The sequence below is a fragment of the Fukomys damarensis genome, unplaced genomic scaffold (assembly GCF_012274545.1).
Source record: "Fukomys damarensis isolate Sample0158 unplaced genomic scaffold, DMR_v1.0_HiC HiC_scaffold_8, whole genome shotgun sequence".
NCBI classification, from domain to species: Eukaryota; Metazoa; Chordata; class Mammalia; order Rodentia; family Bathyergidae; genus Fukomys; species Fukomys damarensis.
The window spans coordinates 3,024,360-3,040,048 of NW_022900920.1; the positions used below are offsets into that span (position 1 = coordinate 3,024,360).

General features: G+C 45.2%; 1 protein-coding gene across 4 annotated transcripts in view; it reads right to left on the reverse strand.

Annotated features, from left to right (window-relative positions):
- Hps1 (HPS1 biogenesis of lysosomal organelles complex 3 subunit 1) overlaps window positions 1-15,689 on the reverse strand; it is a 24,944-nt gene extending 9,255 nt beyond the window's left edge. The window contains exons 1-11 of one of the 4 annotated variants that reach the window (XM_010638517.2): window positions 15,632-15,689; window positions 14,139-14,244; window positions 12,276-12,514; window positions 11,985-12,101; window positions 6,928-7,065; window positions 6,569-6,711; window positions 5,532-5,640; window positions 3,343-3,503; window positions 2,846-2,951; window positions 2,120-2,221; window positions 1,906-1,975 (exon numbers count right to left, since the gene is read on the reverse strand). In XM_010638517.2, the coding sequence (XP_010636819.1) occupies window positions 1,906-1,975; window positions 2,120-2,221; window positions 2,846-2,951; window positions 3,343-3,503; window positions 5,532-5,640; window positions 6,569-6,711; window positions 6,928-7,065; window positions 11,985-12,101 (946 nt within the window). In that variant the 5' untranslated portion in view covers window positions 12,276-12,514; window positions 14,139-14,244; window positions 15,632-15,689. The other 3 variants (XM_033761311.1, XM_033761313.1, XM_033761312.1) reach the window with 3 other exon arrangements.

Consider the following 15,689-nt stretch of genomic DNA (forward strand, 5'->3'; position numbering starts at 1 on the left):
AAAAAAAAAAAAAAAAAAAAAAAAAAAAAAAGGATGAGTGCAACTTAAGAAGCCATTTCTAAATTGTGAGTTCTGTGCAGAGAGGAACACTATTTAAAGCTCTGGGAAATAAAAATCTAAACACCAAAGAGTGAAAGCAAGGAGGAGGGTTTTTATGCATGAGGGAAGGAGGTGGCAAGAAGGAACCACAAAAATTATCTATAAGCTGTGCTGCTCCGTGTACCTGAACTCAGGGAGAACTAGAGAATCTGCAGATGGCCACCATCCTTCACCCCAGTAAAGGTACAAAGACATGAGCTGGCACACAGTCACAAGCTCCCAGGCCGCATGAAGCTAAAGTTAAGAACATTTAACCTCATGGCGTTCAAACTTGGCTTAATACAAAGATTTAGGGGGATTTTTAAAATCTTGTGGCCCTGGCCACAATCCTGAACAATTAATAGAATCGTGGGGCACAGGCTCAGTTCTAAGATTTTAAAGATCTCCAGGTTGGGTACAGATGCACCTGGGGCAAGGACTCTGCACAGCAGTGGGTTGAATTGAACTCCAGGCGCACAGGACACAGCTGGGCCCCAGCTGAGTGCCCTAGGAGGGTCTGGGCTGAGGCCACTTTTTAAGGAAGCCACTTGATAAACTCCTTTCAAAACTGTCCCCGATAAATTTCTCCTTCTGCAACTTTGGCCTCCTTTCTTCTGATAGTGTGAACCAACAGCATCCTCTCCTTTGTCCTAAAAACTTCAGAGACATCTATGTAATGCTCACGGAGATGATGACAATCTGGACTTTGACTTATCTTCTCTAAGCAACTTGGTATATTTTTTAGTTCATAACATTGTGAATATTAATAGTTCATTGTTATTGTTTATCCACATACTATGGAAAAACAGGTTAAGGTAAACTAGAGGTTGAATATATTTTAAAATGTACTTGAAATCAAATGATTAATTTTACTTAATTAGCTATAAAAAAGAATGAGGTTGAAAATATACATATAGATGAAATTTTAAAAGAAATCAACTTGTCATTGAAAGTTTTATGGATCATGTAAGTAGTCTTAGGATTCCTTGCATTCATGCTGGGGCTGGCAGAGAAGATAGGGGGCCACAGAACATCTTGTGCTGTTACAGGAGTCTGAGCACTGTGGTGGATCAATGGTCAACTTGTAACGCCCAGGTGAACTGAATCAGTGTGGTCTGGGCATGGAAGATCCACCTGAGGACTGCTGCCAATAAGCCATAGAAAGAAAACTGGGGAAGATCGTGGGCTGCTGATTTTCTAGGAGAAGCTTGCTGTGGATGGCTGATGTGAACTTGGCTGTTTTCACTAGAGGAGCGCAGGGCCTTCCTGCTGCTGGGAATGGCTGCTATTCTCATCAAGGGAGCTCTAATCTTCTCCCTGAGCATCACTTCCTGGTTCCAATGTAGATCCCTCAGCCTGGTGGCAAATTCTTCATTCCACCAGCGAAGGTTTTTTGGCTTCTCCCATTGGCCTTTGGGCCTTCCAGGTGCAGATCTGCACCCGGACATGGACAAGCATGAGACGTTGTCATGGGCTCTAGGCCACTGGCTGGACTAACGGAGGACAATTGACTCTAAGCCTTTATCTGGACTTGTGTGGGACACTGCCGTGGGATCCAGGCCCTTGGCTGGCTTGTTTGGGCCTCTAGTGTACGGTTAATCTTTTGTACTCCTTTGTATTTGACTTTTTGGGAAAATATCAAAAATAATCTTATAAATTATATGTCCAGTATTAAATGTATTTTCCTTTCCAAAACCCTGACTACAACAAGCACCCTGCTTGATCCTTACGAGGCATCTGGGGACCCACTGAGCAGTAAGACAAGTTTCCTCAGCTACACACTGACGTCCTCCCCATGCTGCCACCACTGCTGTCTGCAGGCCTCACCTGAGCTCTGCTCCCCAGGGGAAGGAGCTGGTGTGAAGTACTCCTCAGGGAGGGAGAAGCTGTCTGTGTCCTGCTGGGAGGGAAGTGCCAGCTCAGACGAAGGGCCAAGGGCCAGGTGAGACTCTCAGGTGGCTCAGCCCCTGCTTTCCTGGGAGAGGCCAGTCATTCAGTGAGGTAGTTCCACCCTGTCCTTCGCTCGGGGTGTGGCACACACCGTCCCTGAAGGGCTGTCCTTGGTTTGGTCTGAGGTGCGTGGGTTCCGGGGCTGCTGCATAGGGATATTCTGGCTGCTCCAGGGTCTTCTCTGTGGGGAAGGCTTTGAGAACGGTGGAGACACTGGTTAGTGCACATCTGATCTGGCTTCTCTCCACCAGTCCTCTGCCTCCCAGCACTTCACAGAGAAGCCCTTTGACCCTCCAGCCTTTTCCACGTGCTGCCCAAGGTGTACAGTCCTGAGTTTACAGGGAGGTGTCAGTTCTAGGCAGTCTATTCTTTCTCCAGAACCACCAAAATGCGAGAAACTCCAACACATTTCAAAGCAGCACCTCCCTGCCACTGATGACAACAATGTCCAGATGTTGGCTAACAATGAGCCTTCGCTCTGCCCAGGCACTGCTGCGGTATTATGTGCCTTGTCTCTTTTATCCCTTATAACACCCTGCAAGGGCAACACCACCACTGTTCACACTGCAAAATAAAGGAATCTTAGCTCACAGGCTGAGGGGAGACGTTGGGTTTCAAACTAAGACCAATTCTATAAATCTTCACCTTTAAACCCACTAGACTATTGGTCTTTCAGAATTCCCTTTCCACTGGAAAACCCCATACCCACCCACTTGCCCAGATGGTGCCATGGCAAGCACAGCCCCCGGGCCCGCCCACCACTCTCCAAGCAGGCTTTCTGAGCCATCTCCCTGGTAGCCTCCCGCTGCCCTGACACCTGAGCATCACCATCCTCCTCCACCGTATGCTCGCTGGGGTGGAGGTCCTGAACCAGGAGGATGAGAGCAAGGAGGTCGGCTGGGCGCAGGGAGCTTGCAGTGTGGCTGTGGAGATAGAGCAGGGCAACTGTCAGCACAGCTTGGAGCCCAGCACTGCTCCAACGAGTGTGCCCACGGGCTGCCTAACTTAATTCTTCCTGGAGATGGGTATAAACAAAATTAACTCATCAGTTTTTAGAATGAAATTCGGTTGTGGGAAAAAAAACAATGGGGAAGCCCCAGAGACCAGTAAGAGCATAAAGATGGATCTCCTTGGTGAGTATACAAAGTGCTCCAGGAAGAAGTGCCTCAGAGATGCGAGGGGCTGGGGCTGGGAGGGTAGAAGTAGAGTCTTGGGGAGCTGCATGGAAATTGTAGGGGTTCCTGGGCCAAAAGGCCATGATTTTCAGGCAAAGAGAGTAAGAAGGGCGCAGGTCGGGGCTGGGGCTTGGCTCACCTGGAGTAGAAGGCCAGCAGCTTGGAGTGCACAAGCAGGAAGGCATGTAAGGCCTCTTCACCACCCCGTGAGGGGCTGGAGTTGATGGCCTCGACCACATACCGCTCTAGTGTCTCTATACACAGCTCACAGAGCTGGGGGTGGATTAGCCGCTCCACAGCCTGGTCAGGGAAGGAAGCCATGAGCAAGCCCAGCACCTTCGGCTGTAGCACAACACACTCAGTCTGTCCTGAGTTCATACTTGGTATTTGGGAGTATGGAGACCATGACTGGTATGGTCTCAGCCTGCCTCGAGCTCACAGCCTGGTCCGCAGACTCTAGTGGACGAGGCAGACAATATTTAAGCCAACTATATGATATGTGCTCAGTAAGGATACACAGTACTAAGCTAGAGAAAAATAGCAGAGACCTACTTGGGTAGGGTGTTCAAAGAATGTCCCCGAGGAGGTGATCTTTAACCTGGTATCTAAGGAACTGGAAAGTCTGCCAAAGAAAGAGCAAAGGAAGAACATAGCAAGCCCAGGAAAGAGCAAGTGCAAAGACCCCGAGTTGTGTAGTTTAGAGCATTGCTCTTTAACTAAAATGCAGGGGGTGAATCCTATGCATAATTTAACAATTTCTAGTAAAAAGAAACAGGTGAAATTAATTTAATTATTAATTTAAATTGTCTAATGTACCTAAAATATTACCAATATATAATATAAAAGCATTATTAATCTGATGGTTTACATTCTTTTCTGTTTTAAGTCATCACAATTTGGTGTATATTACATGTGTAGCATAACTTAATTTGGACTAGCTACATTTCAAGTTTTCAAAAGCCACATGGAGCTAATGACTAACATATTGTTCAGAGTTTTTCTGAAACTGAAAGAAATCCCATGTGAGCAATGCAGAGTGAGTACAAGAGAGGCTTGAGATAAGGCTGGGCAAGACAGGCAGCAACTGTTTATACAAGGCCTGGTGGATTTCGGGAGGAGTCTGGATTTTGTCCTAACTGCATTAGGTCACTTCTTACAAGAAGCCTTTCCTGGAGTCCCAGAAAGAGCTGACCACTCCGTCCTTTGTGTTACCATGGATTTTTGATGTGAAATTTAAAAGTGGCACCTACTTTACTACATTTTTAGTCTGCACATATGGCTGAATGTTCTTGAGGGCAGGGATTGTATCTTCATTCATCAGGGCCTGGCTCATGTCTTAGTGTATAGCAGATATCCCATGTTTATTGGAACCGGTAATTGATTTCCTGACTTCCCCTGTCACCCATGGTGGCTTATTTTCTTGTGCGTCTGACTTCTTCTTCCTTCTCCTTCTTCCTCTTCCCCTTTTCCTCTTCTCCTTTTTCTCTCCCCTCTCCTTTTTTAAAAGGCATACGCAGATTAAGCAGGATCAAAGAAGTACACAGAAAGGAGTGTGGGTGTTCAAGGGTGAGATCTGACTTCTTTACCTGTGAGCTCATTTCTGTTTCATTCTGTCCCCTAAAGCCATGGTTTTCAAAGTGTGACTCTTGGATTGGCACACTCAGCATGATCTGGGAATTCATTGGAAATGCAGACTCTAGAGCCCTGACCTTAGACCCACTGAGAAACTCTGAGGGTGAGGCCCAGCAATCTGTACTTAACAAGCCTTCCACATGAGTCTGACAGGCACTGGTGAGATCCACTACTCCACAGAGAAAATCTGAGTCTTTCCCACAAGGCGCCTGGTGGTGCTACTGACCAAAGCCGCTTGAGGTCATCAGCCCAGCTGAACCGAGGAGTGGCAGATTTAGCTCCTGATGGTGCTGCTGGCTGAGGACTGTTCTCTGGCTGTAGTGTGAGTATCTCTGCATGCAGGGCAATGTCTCCTTTAGTGCTGCTTTTGTTCACTGCTTTCTACTCTAATCTCAGCTCACTATAACTTTTTTGGGGGTGGGAGGAAAGTTTAAAGGCACTATCTGTAATTATTTCTGTAATTTACAGAAATAAAACTGCACCTAAAACTGCACCAAAAAGTCAGTTTCACCCAGCACCTAGCTGTTTACTGTGGGAAGGCCTACCGTGTGCACAGAAAGAACAACTCTGGATAAACAGATTTCACTGTCTGCCCGTGGCCCTAATCATGAAGGTGAAAACATGGTCTTCAAACTGACTGCTGCCCCTTCTAACCCAATACCTCCCAGGCCTGAGGCCTTAGTGCCCCACAGTCACCTCTACAGCGAAGCTTTGCTCTTCTTCCCGCAGGCGGCTGTAGGTCCACAACAGGCTCTGGAAATGAGCCCACATCTGGGCTCTCTGGCCCAGGTCTGGGGGCCTTAGCCTGAGGCAGAAACACAGAGACACCATGAGAAAGGTGGTCACTTCTAACCAACTCAAGGATCCTATCCCAGGCCAGCATCAGAGCCAGAGAGCTTAGGACATGTGACTGCATCTATGGGAGAGCCCAGGGCAGAGAGGGGCTGTGTTTCACGTGTGCCGTGGCAAAGCAGCATTGCAGGAACCAAGAGTCAGGCCACCGAGCAAATGATTTCATCACTCCTCAGCCTCTTTCACACAGACATATCGAAGCCAGCTACAAGGAGCCAGGAAGGTAACTGCATTTTCTATGCCTCTCATGTACTCCACAGAACCCTAAAAACAGACAACTCTGCCGTATTATCTGGGCCAAACACAGAGGCGCAGCCCTCTCAAACACTGTCAGACCTGCATGGGTAAATGTGGGCATTCACTGCCCACAGCACGGGCCATCAGCACCGTGACAGCTAAACAACTCACGACCTGATACCTGCAGACATAGTAAGTGCCTCAATGTGGGTGCTCATGTCACTTGAAAACTCAGAAGATGCAGGGTTTCAAACTGAGACTTCCTTACCGTGCTGAGAAGCAGGGGAGAGCCCCACCGTGATCCTCACTCTTCCACATCCATATTTCCTTCCTCACCTCAGGTTGACAGTGGACAGACTACATAACAGGGATGCTGAGCTCAGACTTCTAGGCTGGATGTTGTCACCAACCAACGGGATACCCCTAGGCCAAGTTATTTAGCTTTTCTACCTTCAGCTTCCACATAAGATGAGAGGCTCAGAAAAGATGGTTTTCACAGCTCCTTTGAGCGCTGCTTCTTGACCCAGAGACATAATTGGGGCAGAGTATGGAACTGTGATTTCACTGAGGCTGGGCAAAGGCTGACTGACCCCACACAAGGGAGCTCAGCAGAGGACACAGGGGGACCCTCCTTGAGGACTCACTCCTTTCGGATGAGCTGGCCGTCCATAGTTACTAGTCCGAAGTGCACCTCAAACAGGTACTTGAGCACGCACAGCTTACGCCGCAGGTCTCCCTCGCTTTCAGTGTGGTCTCCGTTGATAGCAATGAACAGGCATTCTCCAAACTGTAGGCACAGATAAAAACATCAGCCAGCCACTACGGCACAACCTCTACCTGCCCTGATCTCACTGGTAAATTAAGTGTAAGACTGGGTATCAGGTTTTGATATTATGCAGCTCCTGCCTTCCGGGGGAGTCTGCAGTGCAGGATAGGGGAGAGGCATGTGGACTCCCATGGAACAGGAGGAAGAGGAACGTGGGCCACAGGGCTACATCCTCACCAAGTGAAGGACATACAGGTAGTTGCTATTTTCTGTGGAGAAGCAGGTGTACGTATCCGAGAGCTTCTCCAGCATCGTCATGGAGGATATGATGACTGGGGCCAGGAGAGTGCTGAGCTGGTCCTCCAGCGCAGGCAGCTGCAAGAGGGTAAGAAAGGGATAGAGCCTAGGTGTCAGATGCTGTGACAAAGGAATGAACCAAACTTAACATCAAGGAGCTCCACAGTGGCAGACCTGCCTGGAAGGGGATCATTCTTCTCATAGGGAGGGGACAAAAAGAGGCTGCACTTACACTTTGAGTGGTAACTCGGAAGGCAGGAGTTAGCCTGTGAACTACTATTTAGGCTCTGAATCTGGAAGGAAATATTAAGTATTTGCCGCATTCCACAGTGGAATGTTTGGGGCACTTAATGGATAACTCACTAGCTCTAAGGAAGACTGTTGTATGTACCAAAGCATGTGTCATCTTTTGGAATAAACCACTTTGGGGACTTTATCCTCATGCAAATGATTAAAGATAGAAACAAATATGTTTATTACAATATGATTCAAAGTTGCAAACAACTGGAAAAATGTACAGCATCAAAGAAAGATAAGTAAATTACATCTAAATGATGAGAGATTCTACACAGCTATTTAAGATATTAGTGTTTAAGTGACATGGATATTTGACACAATTTTTAAAAGGATGTTCTGTATTAACAATGCATACATAAAACAAGGTACTGAAAAGGCATTAAGAAAGCCAACACAGGGAACATAAATGATTTTTAAAAAAAAGTTTCTGAGTTTTTCCTATTTTCCACAAAAAGGATGCATTCAATTTGATAAACTCTCCTTCATCCATTTTCATTGCCCTCCAAAGGAAGGAACAAAACAACAACAACAAAAGGCGTCCTCACTTGGCCCTCGAAGGAGGGAGCCTTTTGCCTGGAACACCAGGCAGCTGGCTCGCAGTAGGCACAGCATCGACAACACAAGCGGGACCGTACGCTGGTGCATGTTCTCTTGCCAACATTCAGGAACCCAGGTTTGCGTCTGAGCCCTTCAGACTGTCAGTCAACCTTTCACATCCTCCCCATCATTCAGTCTCAGCCTACACAGCTCCCTTCCTGAACCCCTGGGCCACCTCACCTCAGCGACTCCCCAAACCCTGTCCTGTCTTCCATCCGCATACCATCACCTGAACGCATGGGGTTTACTTGCCGTCTGCTTCACTGCATGTCCCTCTTTAGACCTCACGTTCTGTAAGAGCGGGGATCACACTGCTATGTTCACTGCTTTATCCCCAGAGGCTGATATATCTGACATATTCTCAGGGTATATCTGTTGAGGGACTGTCACCCCACACAGGCAAGAACAAATGCTTGGCAAATTATTCACACTGTGCAATTTTTTTGAACTGTCACAAATTAATAGAAAAGTTACTTTCAAAAATCCAGACTGTGCACAGCAATTCATTTTAAAAGTAGTGGCTTTCTGTACAGGTACAGCAAGAATTTTCTGGCAGAGGGGGATAAATTTGTAAAGGGGCATTCTCACATATTAATTGGTGGAATTCTACAATGCTACATCTTTAAATGGCTTTTGATTCATGTTATTTTTAGGAATAATCATAACAGGATAAAATTCAAGCACATGTTCCCTATAGTAATGGTGATAGCTAATCAAAACGATATATATGTCCAGTATTGGGAAAATGGTTAAATGATGATACATTTATTCATATACTAATATAATGATTCTGATAGTATGAATTATGCTTTTGAGAATGGCAAATAAAATAAACCCAGGAAATAAAACTAAATGTGGTATGATCTCCAATATATAAAAGATAAAGGCCCAAAGCATGTATATTAAACAACAAAAAACTGTGAGTAGTGGAGTTATGGGTCATTTAAAAATTATTTTACTGCATTTCCAAATTTCATACAATTAAATTCTCTTATTTATGTGACTACAAAAATAATGTGTGGCATACATAAAAAAATAACAATTTTAAGCACTTCTTTCCTTTACAATAGTCATTCAGGAGCTGACAAATCAAGATTTGCTTTTGTATCAGGTTTTTAACAAAGAGGAAGAGGAACATTCTTTCTTAAACTGATCTAGTTGAAATAACAGTTCTGGAATGGACTATCTAAAATTTATTTTATTTATTTTTGGTACCGGGGATTGAACTCGGGTCCTTGTGCTTGCAAGGCAGGCCACCGAACCGCATGGACTATTTAAAATTTAGATGTACTGACTTCTACAAAATAAAAGAGCCTGAGATAGATCTGATTTTTAGCTTAAATAAAATCACTTTAACGTCCATGATCTCTGATATCAGAATATCAGTGATATTAACGGTGGAATAACCTGCTGAAATGTAATGGGCTCAGCTGTGATTAGGCCCATTACAGTAGGCAAGGCACTGAGAGGCAGCTCGTTCCTTCATGTTGCTGTGGAAATACAAGAACTCCCCCTACTGAATCCCTAATATTTTTTAACCCAAAATTAATCTAAAAAAAAAGTTTCAAAATAAATTACTGCTTTAAAATGAAGACTGGAGATTATATGAGGGAAATGACAATTTTCTTCTTGAGTAGTAAACTGGTGTCCATTTACAAAATAAAACAAAACCCTTCAATCCATACTTCACACCATATTCAAAAGTTCAAAACGCATTATTAGGCCTCAAATAAAACCCCCAAATTATACAACTTCCAGAGAAAATATGAAGAAGGTTCTTTGTGACCTAGAGTTAGGCAAAGGTTTCTTAGATATGATGCCAAAAGCATGATCCATAAAAGCAAAAATGTTAAATTGGAGCTATCAAAATAAAAAGCTGCCATTCTTTGCAAGATATCAAGGTGGAAAAGCCTGGAACAAAATATTTGCAAAAGACATATTTAATAAAAGACTTACATATATTAAAGATATATTTAATAAAAGACTTGCAAGAGATATATTTAATAAAAGACTTGCATTATTTAATAAAAGACGACTTTGAGAATATATAAGAAACTCTCAAAACTCAGAAGAAGCAATCAACATGATTAAAAAATGGGTAGAAGATATGGCAAGAAAGCTACTCCTCTGACAGAGAACTAATATCTTGAATATAAAAGAACTAAAAAAAAAAAAAAATCATAGTCCCCAAACTAAAAGATCCAATCAAAAAGGGGGAACTAAAACGAATTAGACACTTTTCAGAAGTACAAATAGCCAATACATGAAGAAATGTTCAACATATCTATCAGAAAAATGTAAATTAAAACAACACTGAGATTCCATCTTACTCCACAAAGAATGGCTATCAAGAAATCAAACAAATGCTGGCCAGGCCGTGGCAAAGAAGGAACACTTCTATATTGTTGGAAATAAGTATTAAGATTTCTCAAAAACTAAAATTAGAAATTCTATTTGACCCAGCTAGCCTCCTTCTAGATATCTTCCTGAAAGAGTTAAAAACAAACTATAGTGATACATGCACACTCATCTTTATTGAAGCATAACTCATCATAGTTAAATCTATATGTCCACCAACAGAAGAATAAAGAAAACATAATTTATATACAATGTAGTGCTACTCTGGCATAAAGAAGGTCATATTTGAGTCATTTGTAGGGAAATGGATGTATCTTGAGACCACAATGTTAAGTGAAATAAATCACACAAACAAGCTGAGATAACACATAGGTTATCTTATATGAGACATGGAAATTAGAAATAATTTAAAGAGCAAAATAAAAGATAGACAATAGGGAAGATAGACCTTCTGCAAAAGGGAAGGGGATCCAGAGATGGAGGGCGGGTAGAGGAAAGGCAAGAGAAGGGGAATAAAAAGGATTAAGATACGCTCTAAACATGTACCAACACCCTATGATGAATGTAACCATGACGAACTGCAAGCGTACAAAAACCTGTAGTTAACATATATGTAGAGATGCTCAAAAATCAGTGGTCACCGAATGAAAAAACACAGCAAGATCTAGAAAACATCTATTAGAATGTCAAAAATTAAAAAGACTGACCATACCAAGTATTAGTGAGAGGAACTGGAAATTACATACTACTGATGGAATGTAAAAGATACAAGCACTTTAGAGAAGTTTGGTAGTTCCTTTCAAAGTTAAACATGCAGGCTGGGTATTTAGCTCAGTGGTGCTGCCGCCTGCCTTGCAAGTACAAGGTCCTGAGTTTGATCCCCGGTAGCAAAAAAAAAAAAAAAAAAAAAAAAAAAAAAAAAAAAAAAAGTAACATGTACCTTCATGATCCACTCATTCTATCTTGGATATTTACCCATGCTGAAAGCATATACCCATACAGAGATTTGTACATGAATGTTCATAGATGCTTTATTTGTAAAAGTAAAAAACTAAATAATTCAAATGTCAATAAGCAGGTAAATGAATAAACAAACAGTGTCATATTGAGACAATAAACTATAACTCAGCAATGAAAAGAAACAAATGATTGATACATGCTACAATACTGATGAACTGAAGTATTATACTGAGCAAAAGAGGCCAGACTAAAAACCAAAACAATACAAAGTGAAACCTACATGCATACTGTATGATTTTTTTTACACATCTAGAAATACAGACCAATCATGACAGAAAGTAGATCGGTTGTTGCTAGAGGGTGGGGGTGGTAAAGGAGAAATCAGAACTTTGGAGTGATAGATAAGTTCATTGGAATCACACACACACACACACACACACACACACACACACATATGAAGCATATCAAATACATACAGATAATGGTGTATCAATTATACTTAAATATGGCTACTAGAAATTGATGCACTAACTGTACACTGTTTTTAAGTGAAACTGATGACATCAAGCTTCTCAGCTGTGAGATTAAAATTCATCCTTCTTTTGCCCTCACTGGGCCAGTGAACCCTGATGGGGTGGAGGAGAAGGATCACCAACATAACATCATGAGGCTTACTCACAGGTCCTGCGTATTCCTCAGGTGGGGCCGGGAGAGGTGAACACAGCTCCTCCTACCTCCTTGCATTCTGGTAGTTTTGTTCTGTTCCCTTGCACCCATCCCCTCACCTCTTCTGCCTCATTCTCTGAGTGACCAAACTTCAGCCGGAGACTCTCTTCAAACTCCTCATCGGTCCAGTAGAAGAGGATTTCCGCACCCTCAGTGGCCACCGAGACGCATTTCATCTGTCAGAGAAAAGAAAGGTCAAGGTCACCCAGGCTCCCACCTCTGTGAGCTCGCCTGAATAACGAAGAGGAGCCTAATTCCAGCAGACATTCACTGAACCCTTTCTACACACCAGATACCACCAGGAGGGCCTTCCTAGACCCTCAGGAAAGTAAGGCTCTTCAGTTACTCACGTTACAGCAGGGCACGGGCACAGGCCTGCTGCCTGATGCTAAGTCTGAGGCTCCTTCCTCTGTGTTAGCCAGGAGGTCTTCAGGCCTCTCAGAAACAAGTGTATGGACAGGACTCAGACTTTGGTCTGGACACGGTGGACTGCGCAAGGCAGCCAGGCTCACTCACTGCAGACAGCTGGTGACTGGTCTGGGGTGGAAACAGCTATGTACCTCTAGGCAGCCCAGATGCGTTCTTCCCTCTGAACAGAAAGCAGCCCCCAAAATGGGCCCCAAGGCTTAGGAGGAGTTTATTTCAGCACAGCACACACAACATACAGACATTTCATTCAAAAGCTTCCTGCTCTTGGCCGAAATGGGCTGAGGACCTTGTCCCTGATTCCTTCTTAATTAAGCCTGTTAAACTTTAGCTTTTCAACCACCAATATCTTTAGCCCTCGTGTACCTCCTTCCCCACCACTCACACTTCTATTTTTTGGAAAGAGTGCCCCTCTTTGGATTTGTTTTCTTTTTTTTGGTACCAGGGATCGAACTCAGGACCTTGAGCTTGTGAGGCAGGCAGCAGCACCACTGAGCTAAATGCCGGGTCCTTGTTTTCTATTTAGAAGGAAAAATGTATCTGGACTGCCCTGAGGCCAAGATGCACTAGCTGCCTCCACTCCAGATCAGGCACTAGCTGACTGCTGGAGTGACCATGGCTCCCTTGGGCAAGGTTTTACATATATCAGAAAAGTGCTCTTCCACTGAGCTACATTCCCTTCCCCTTTTATATTGTATTGCATTTAAAAACAGGGTGTAAGTTGCCAGACTGGCCTTGAACTTGTGATCCTCCTATCTCAGCCTCTAGAGTACCTGGGATCATAGGCACATGTCACTACAGCTGGCTTGTGTCACACACAATAATAGCTGAATGTATGAAATGGATTTTACTCAGCAGGTGGCGACACAGTCTTCTACACTGTGCCCTCCTCCCTGGGTGGGGCGTTTTGCAGCAGGACATTGAGGCTATCAACCTTAGAGCAGCCTAAGCATGGCGGGCCAGAGCTCTAGGTCTGCTGCTTACAACTAGAGAGACCTCAGGCGTGGGCTTCAAATCCCCTTGTGAATATCAGTGTGCTATTAGATAGAGTGATCAGGCTATCCGTGCACGTACGCTGTGCTCTCACTGTTGTACAAGAGGGTGTCCAATTCCTGAGGAGGTTCTCAGCATCTCAAGATCCTAGGCTCCATCGTACTGTGTAGGATCCCCTTTGAGCCTAGCTCAGTAGTTCTCACTACATTCTTCTCGGCCTTCTAGAGCACTGCCCCCACCCCACCCTGCTTTTACAGGCCAACGGGGGAGAAAGAACAGCACACTGAAGTGTTCAGCCTATTTCTGTGTGATTGCTAAACACTATGGCAGAAACTGCCAGAGGAGTGGAGTGAGAAGTTGCTAGACAGGGCAGGAGACCTGCAGGAGGCTGCTCTGGGACTCAGTGGATGTGATGAAGTTGAGGTTTGTGGGGCCAGCCTCTCCGCAAGTTGGCTATGGGACGTGGAGGCTGTGGCTGACAGACAGGAAGGGGCCGGCGAGGGGCCATACTAATGTCAGGAAGGCCAGTTAGCTTGGTGTGGGCCTATTCCTTGATGGAGAGGAAAAAATTATTTAAGAGACATAGAGACTCAGAAGGCCTTGATGGTCACCTAGATGCAGGGTATGACAGGGATGCTACACAGAGGTGACATAAGGATGCAAAGCTGGAGTAGGGGTGGGCCAAGGAGGAGTACATGGTCCAGGAGAACTCTGCCTGCCTCATTCTGCCTTCCATGGTCCCAGCATGGTACTGCCTGCCTTCCTCTCTGCCCAAGGAAGGGAAGAGCATCTACCTTGGCAAGTAGCACATCAGAGCTTCAGGCAACCAGTTTCAGAAGGGGCTGTAGTAAGCCAAACTCAGTGACCAGCTCATGAAACAACAGCAGAGCATCCTTGGTCCTGTAAGTGATGAAGACAGAGAGACAGAGAGAGCATGAGGGCAAGCAGTCTCTGGTCCCCACTGCTGTCCATTCCTGTGAATGGACAAGCTGGGGAAGGGCTATGAGGTCACAGGCCCCCCACCCCCAAATTAGAAAACATGAACCCAACCAGCAGAACCCTTTGCACTGAGCAGGTGCCCACAAACATTAGTTCCTACATCCTGCTTTCCACTAGGAGCTCTCATTTCACTGTGGGTCACTCAGGCAGGGTATGGTCAGCAAGAGGGCCTGAGCAGCCCCAGGAGCTTGCTGAGTGATGAGAGATGGCAAAGCCCATCCCAAGTTGTTGGAGGTGTTCCCTCATGAGAAAAGAGAGTAGGTATCCTGGGAGGACACTGGGAATGGAACAAACTAACAGAAAAGGCACTGGAGACTGGGTCCTAGCATTGGCTTTGCCAGATCACTTCAACTTCTTCAGGCCTTGGTCTTGCACTGGGAAACAAGTAAACAAATCCCTGCCCTACAACCCTATAGGGTTACAGAGTTATGGGCACAACTAGCCAGGTTGGGCCCTAAGCTTAGCAAACTAAGCTTTCTTAAATAATTAGGGAGTGGGAACTGTCTACTATTATTTCCCAGCTTCCCTTTTTCTAACAATAGGCTAAATTGGTTCCTAGTTTCAGAATTATTTGTATTTTGATAAAAGGCAGGACCAATGTAAAGCTTAATGCTGTAAACAAGCAAGAGGCACGAGTTCACCAGACAAGGACTCTTTCAGGGTTCAGCATCTTCTGCTACAGAACTCCAGCTGGGGTCCTAACACCGCATTCTGGGCAGCAGGGGATGCTTTGCAGCCGTCCTTATGTTCTACTTTTCTTCAGCAAAGGCCGAGGCTGTTGGGATAAGACCTTCACACTCTACATTTTATGATTTGCTTGTTACAGCGGCTCTGCTCCACAAGGTAATCTCTGAGGCCCGGGTGTCTGAAAAAAGAGAGCTCCAGACGGTGTAGGGCCAACCTGGGAAAAACTCCAGCGCCCGCTTTCACCATCTTGATTTCCTTTCTTTACGGAAAACTGCCTCAAGGGCCTTTGTCAAACTTGTGGTGACTCCCTGCCTCAGCCTCCTCAGTGCCGGGATTATAGGCGTGAGCCACCAGGCCCGGCAGACCTTTGTCCTTGCCCGGATTTAAACGCCGGAGTGGGTCTCAGCAGAGCGAGGGTCACCCTTCACCGTGGGCCTCGCTCAAAGCCTTCAGGCACGCGCAACGCTGCAGTTCACGAAGCACTTTCACTCCCAAATCAAGTTTTCTAGAACTCAAGGCGACGCCGGGTAGCCGGCCGGCTGCGAGCACCGCCACTCGGTGCACGAGGGTGGGGCTGGGGCCCGCTCCCGGGTACCCTCACCGCTTTTCCACTTCCGGGAGGGCTGCCCACAGCTGGAGGGCGACGGGGGACGGCTCCC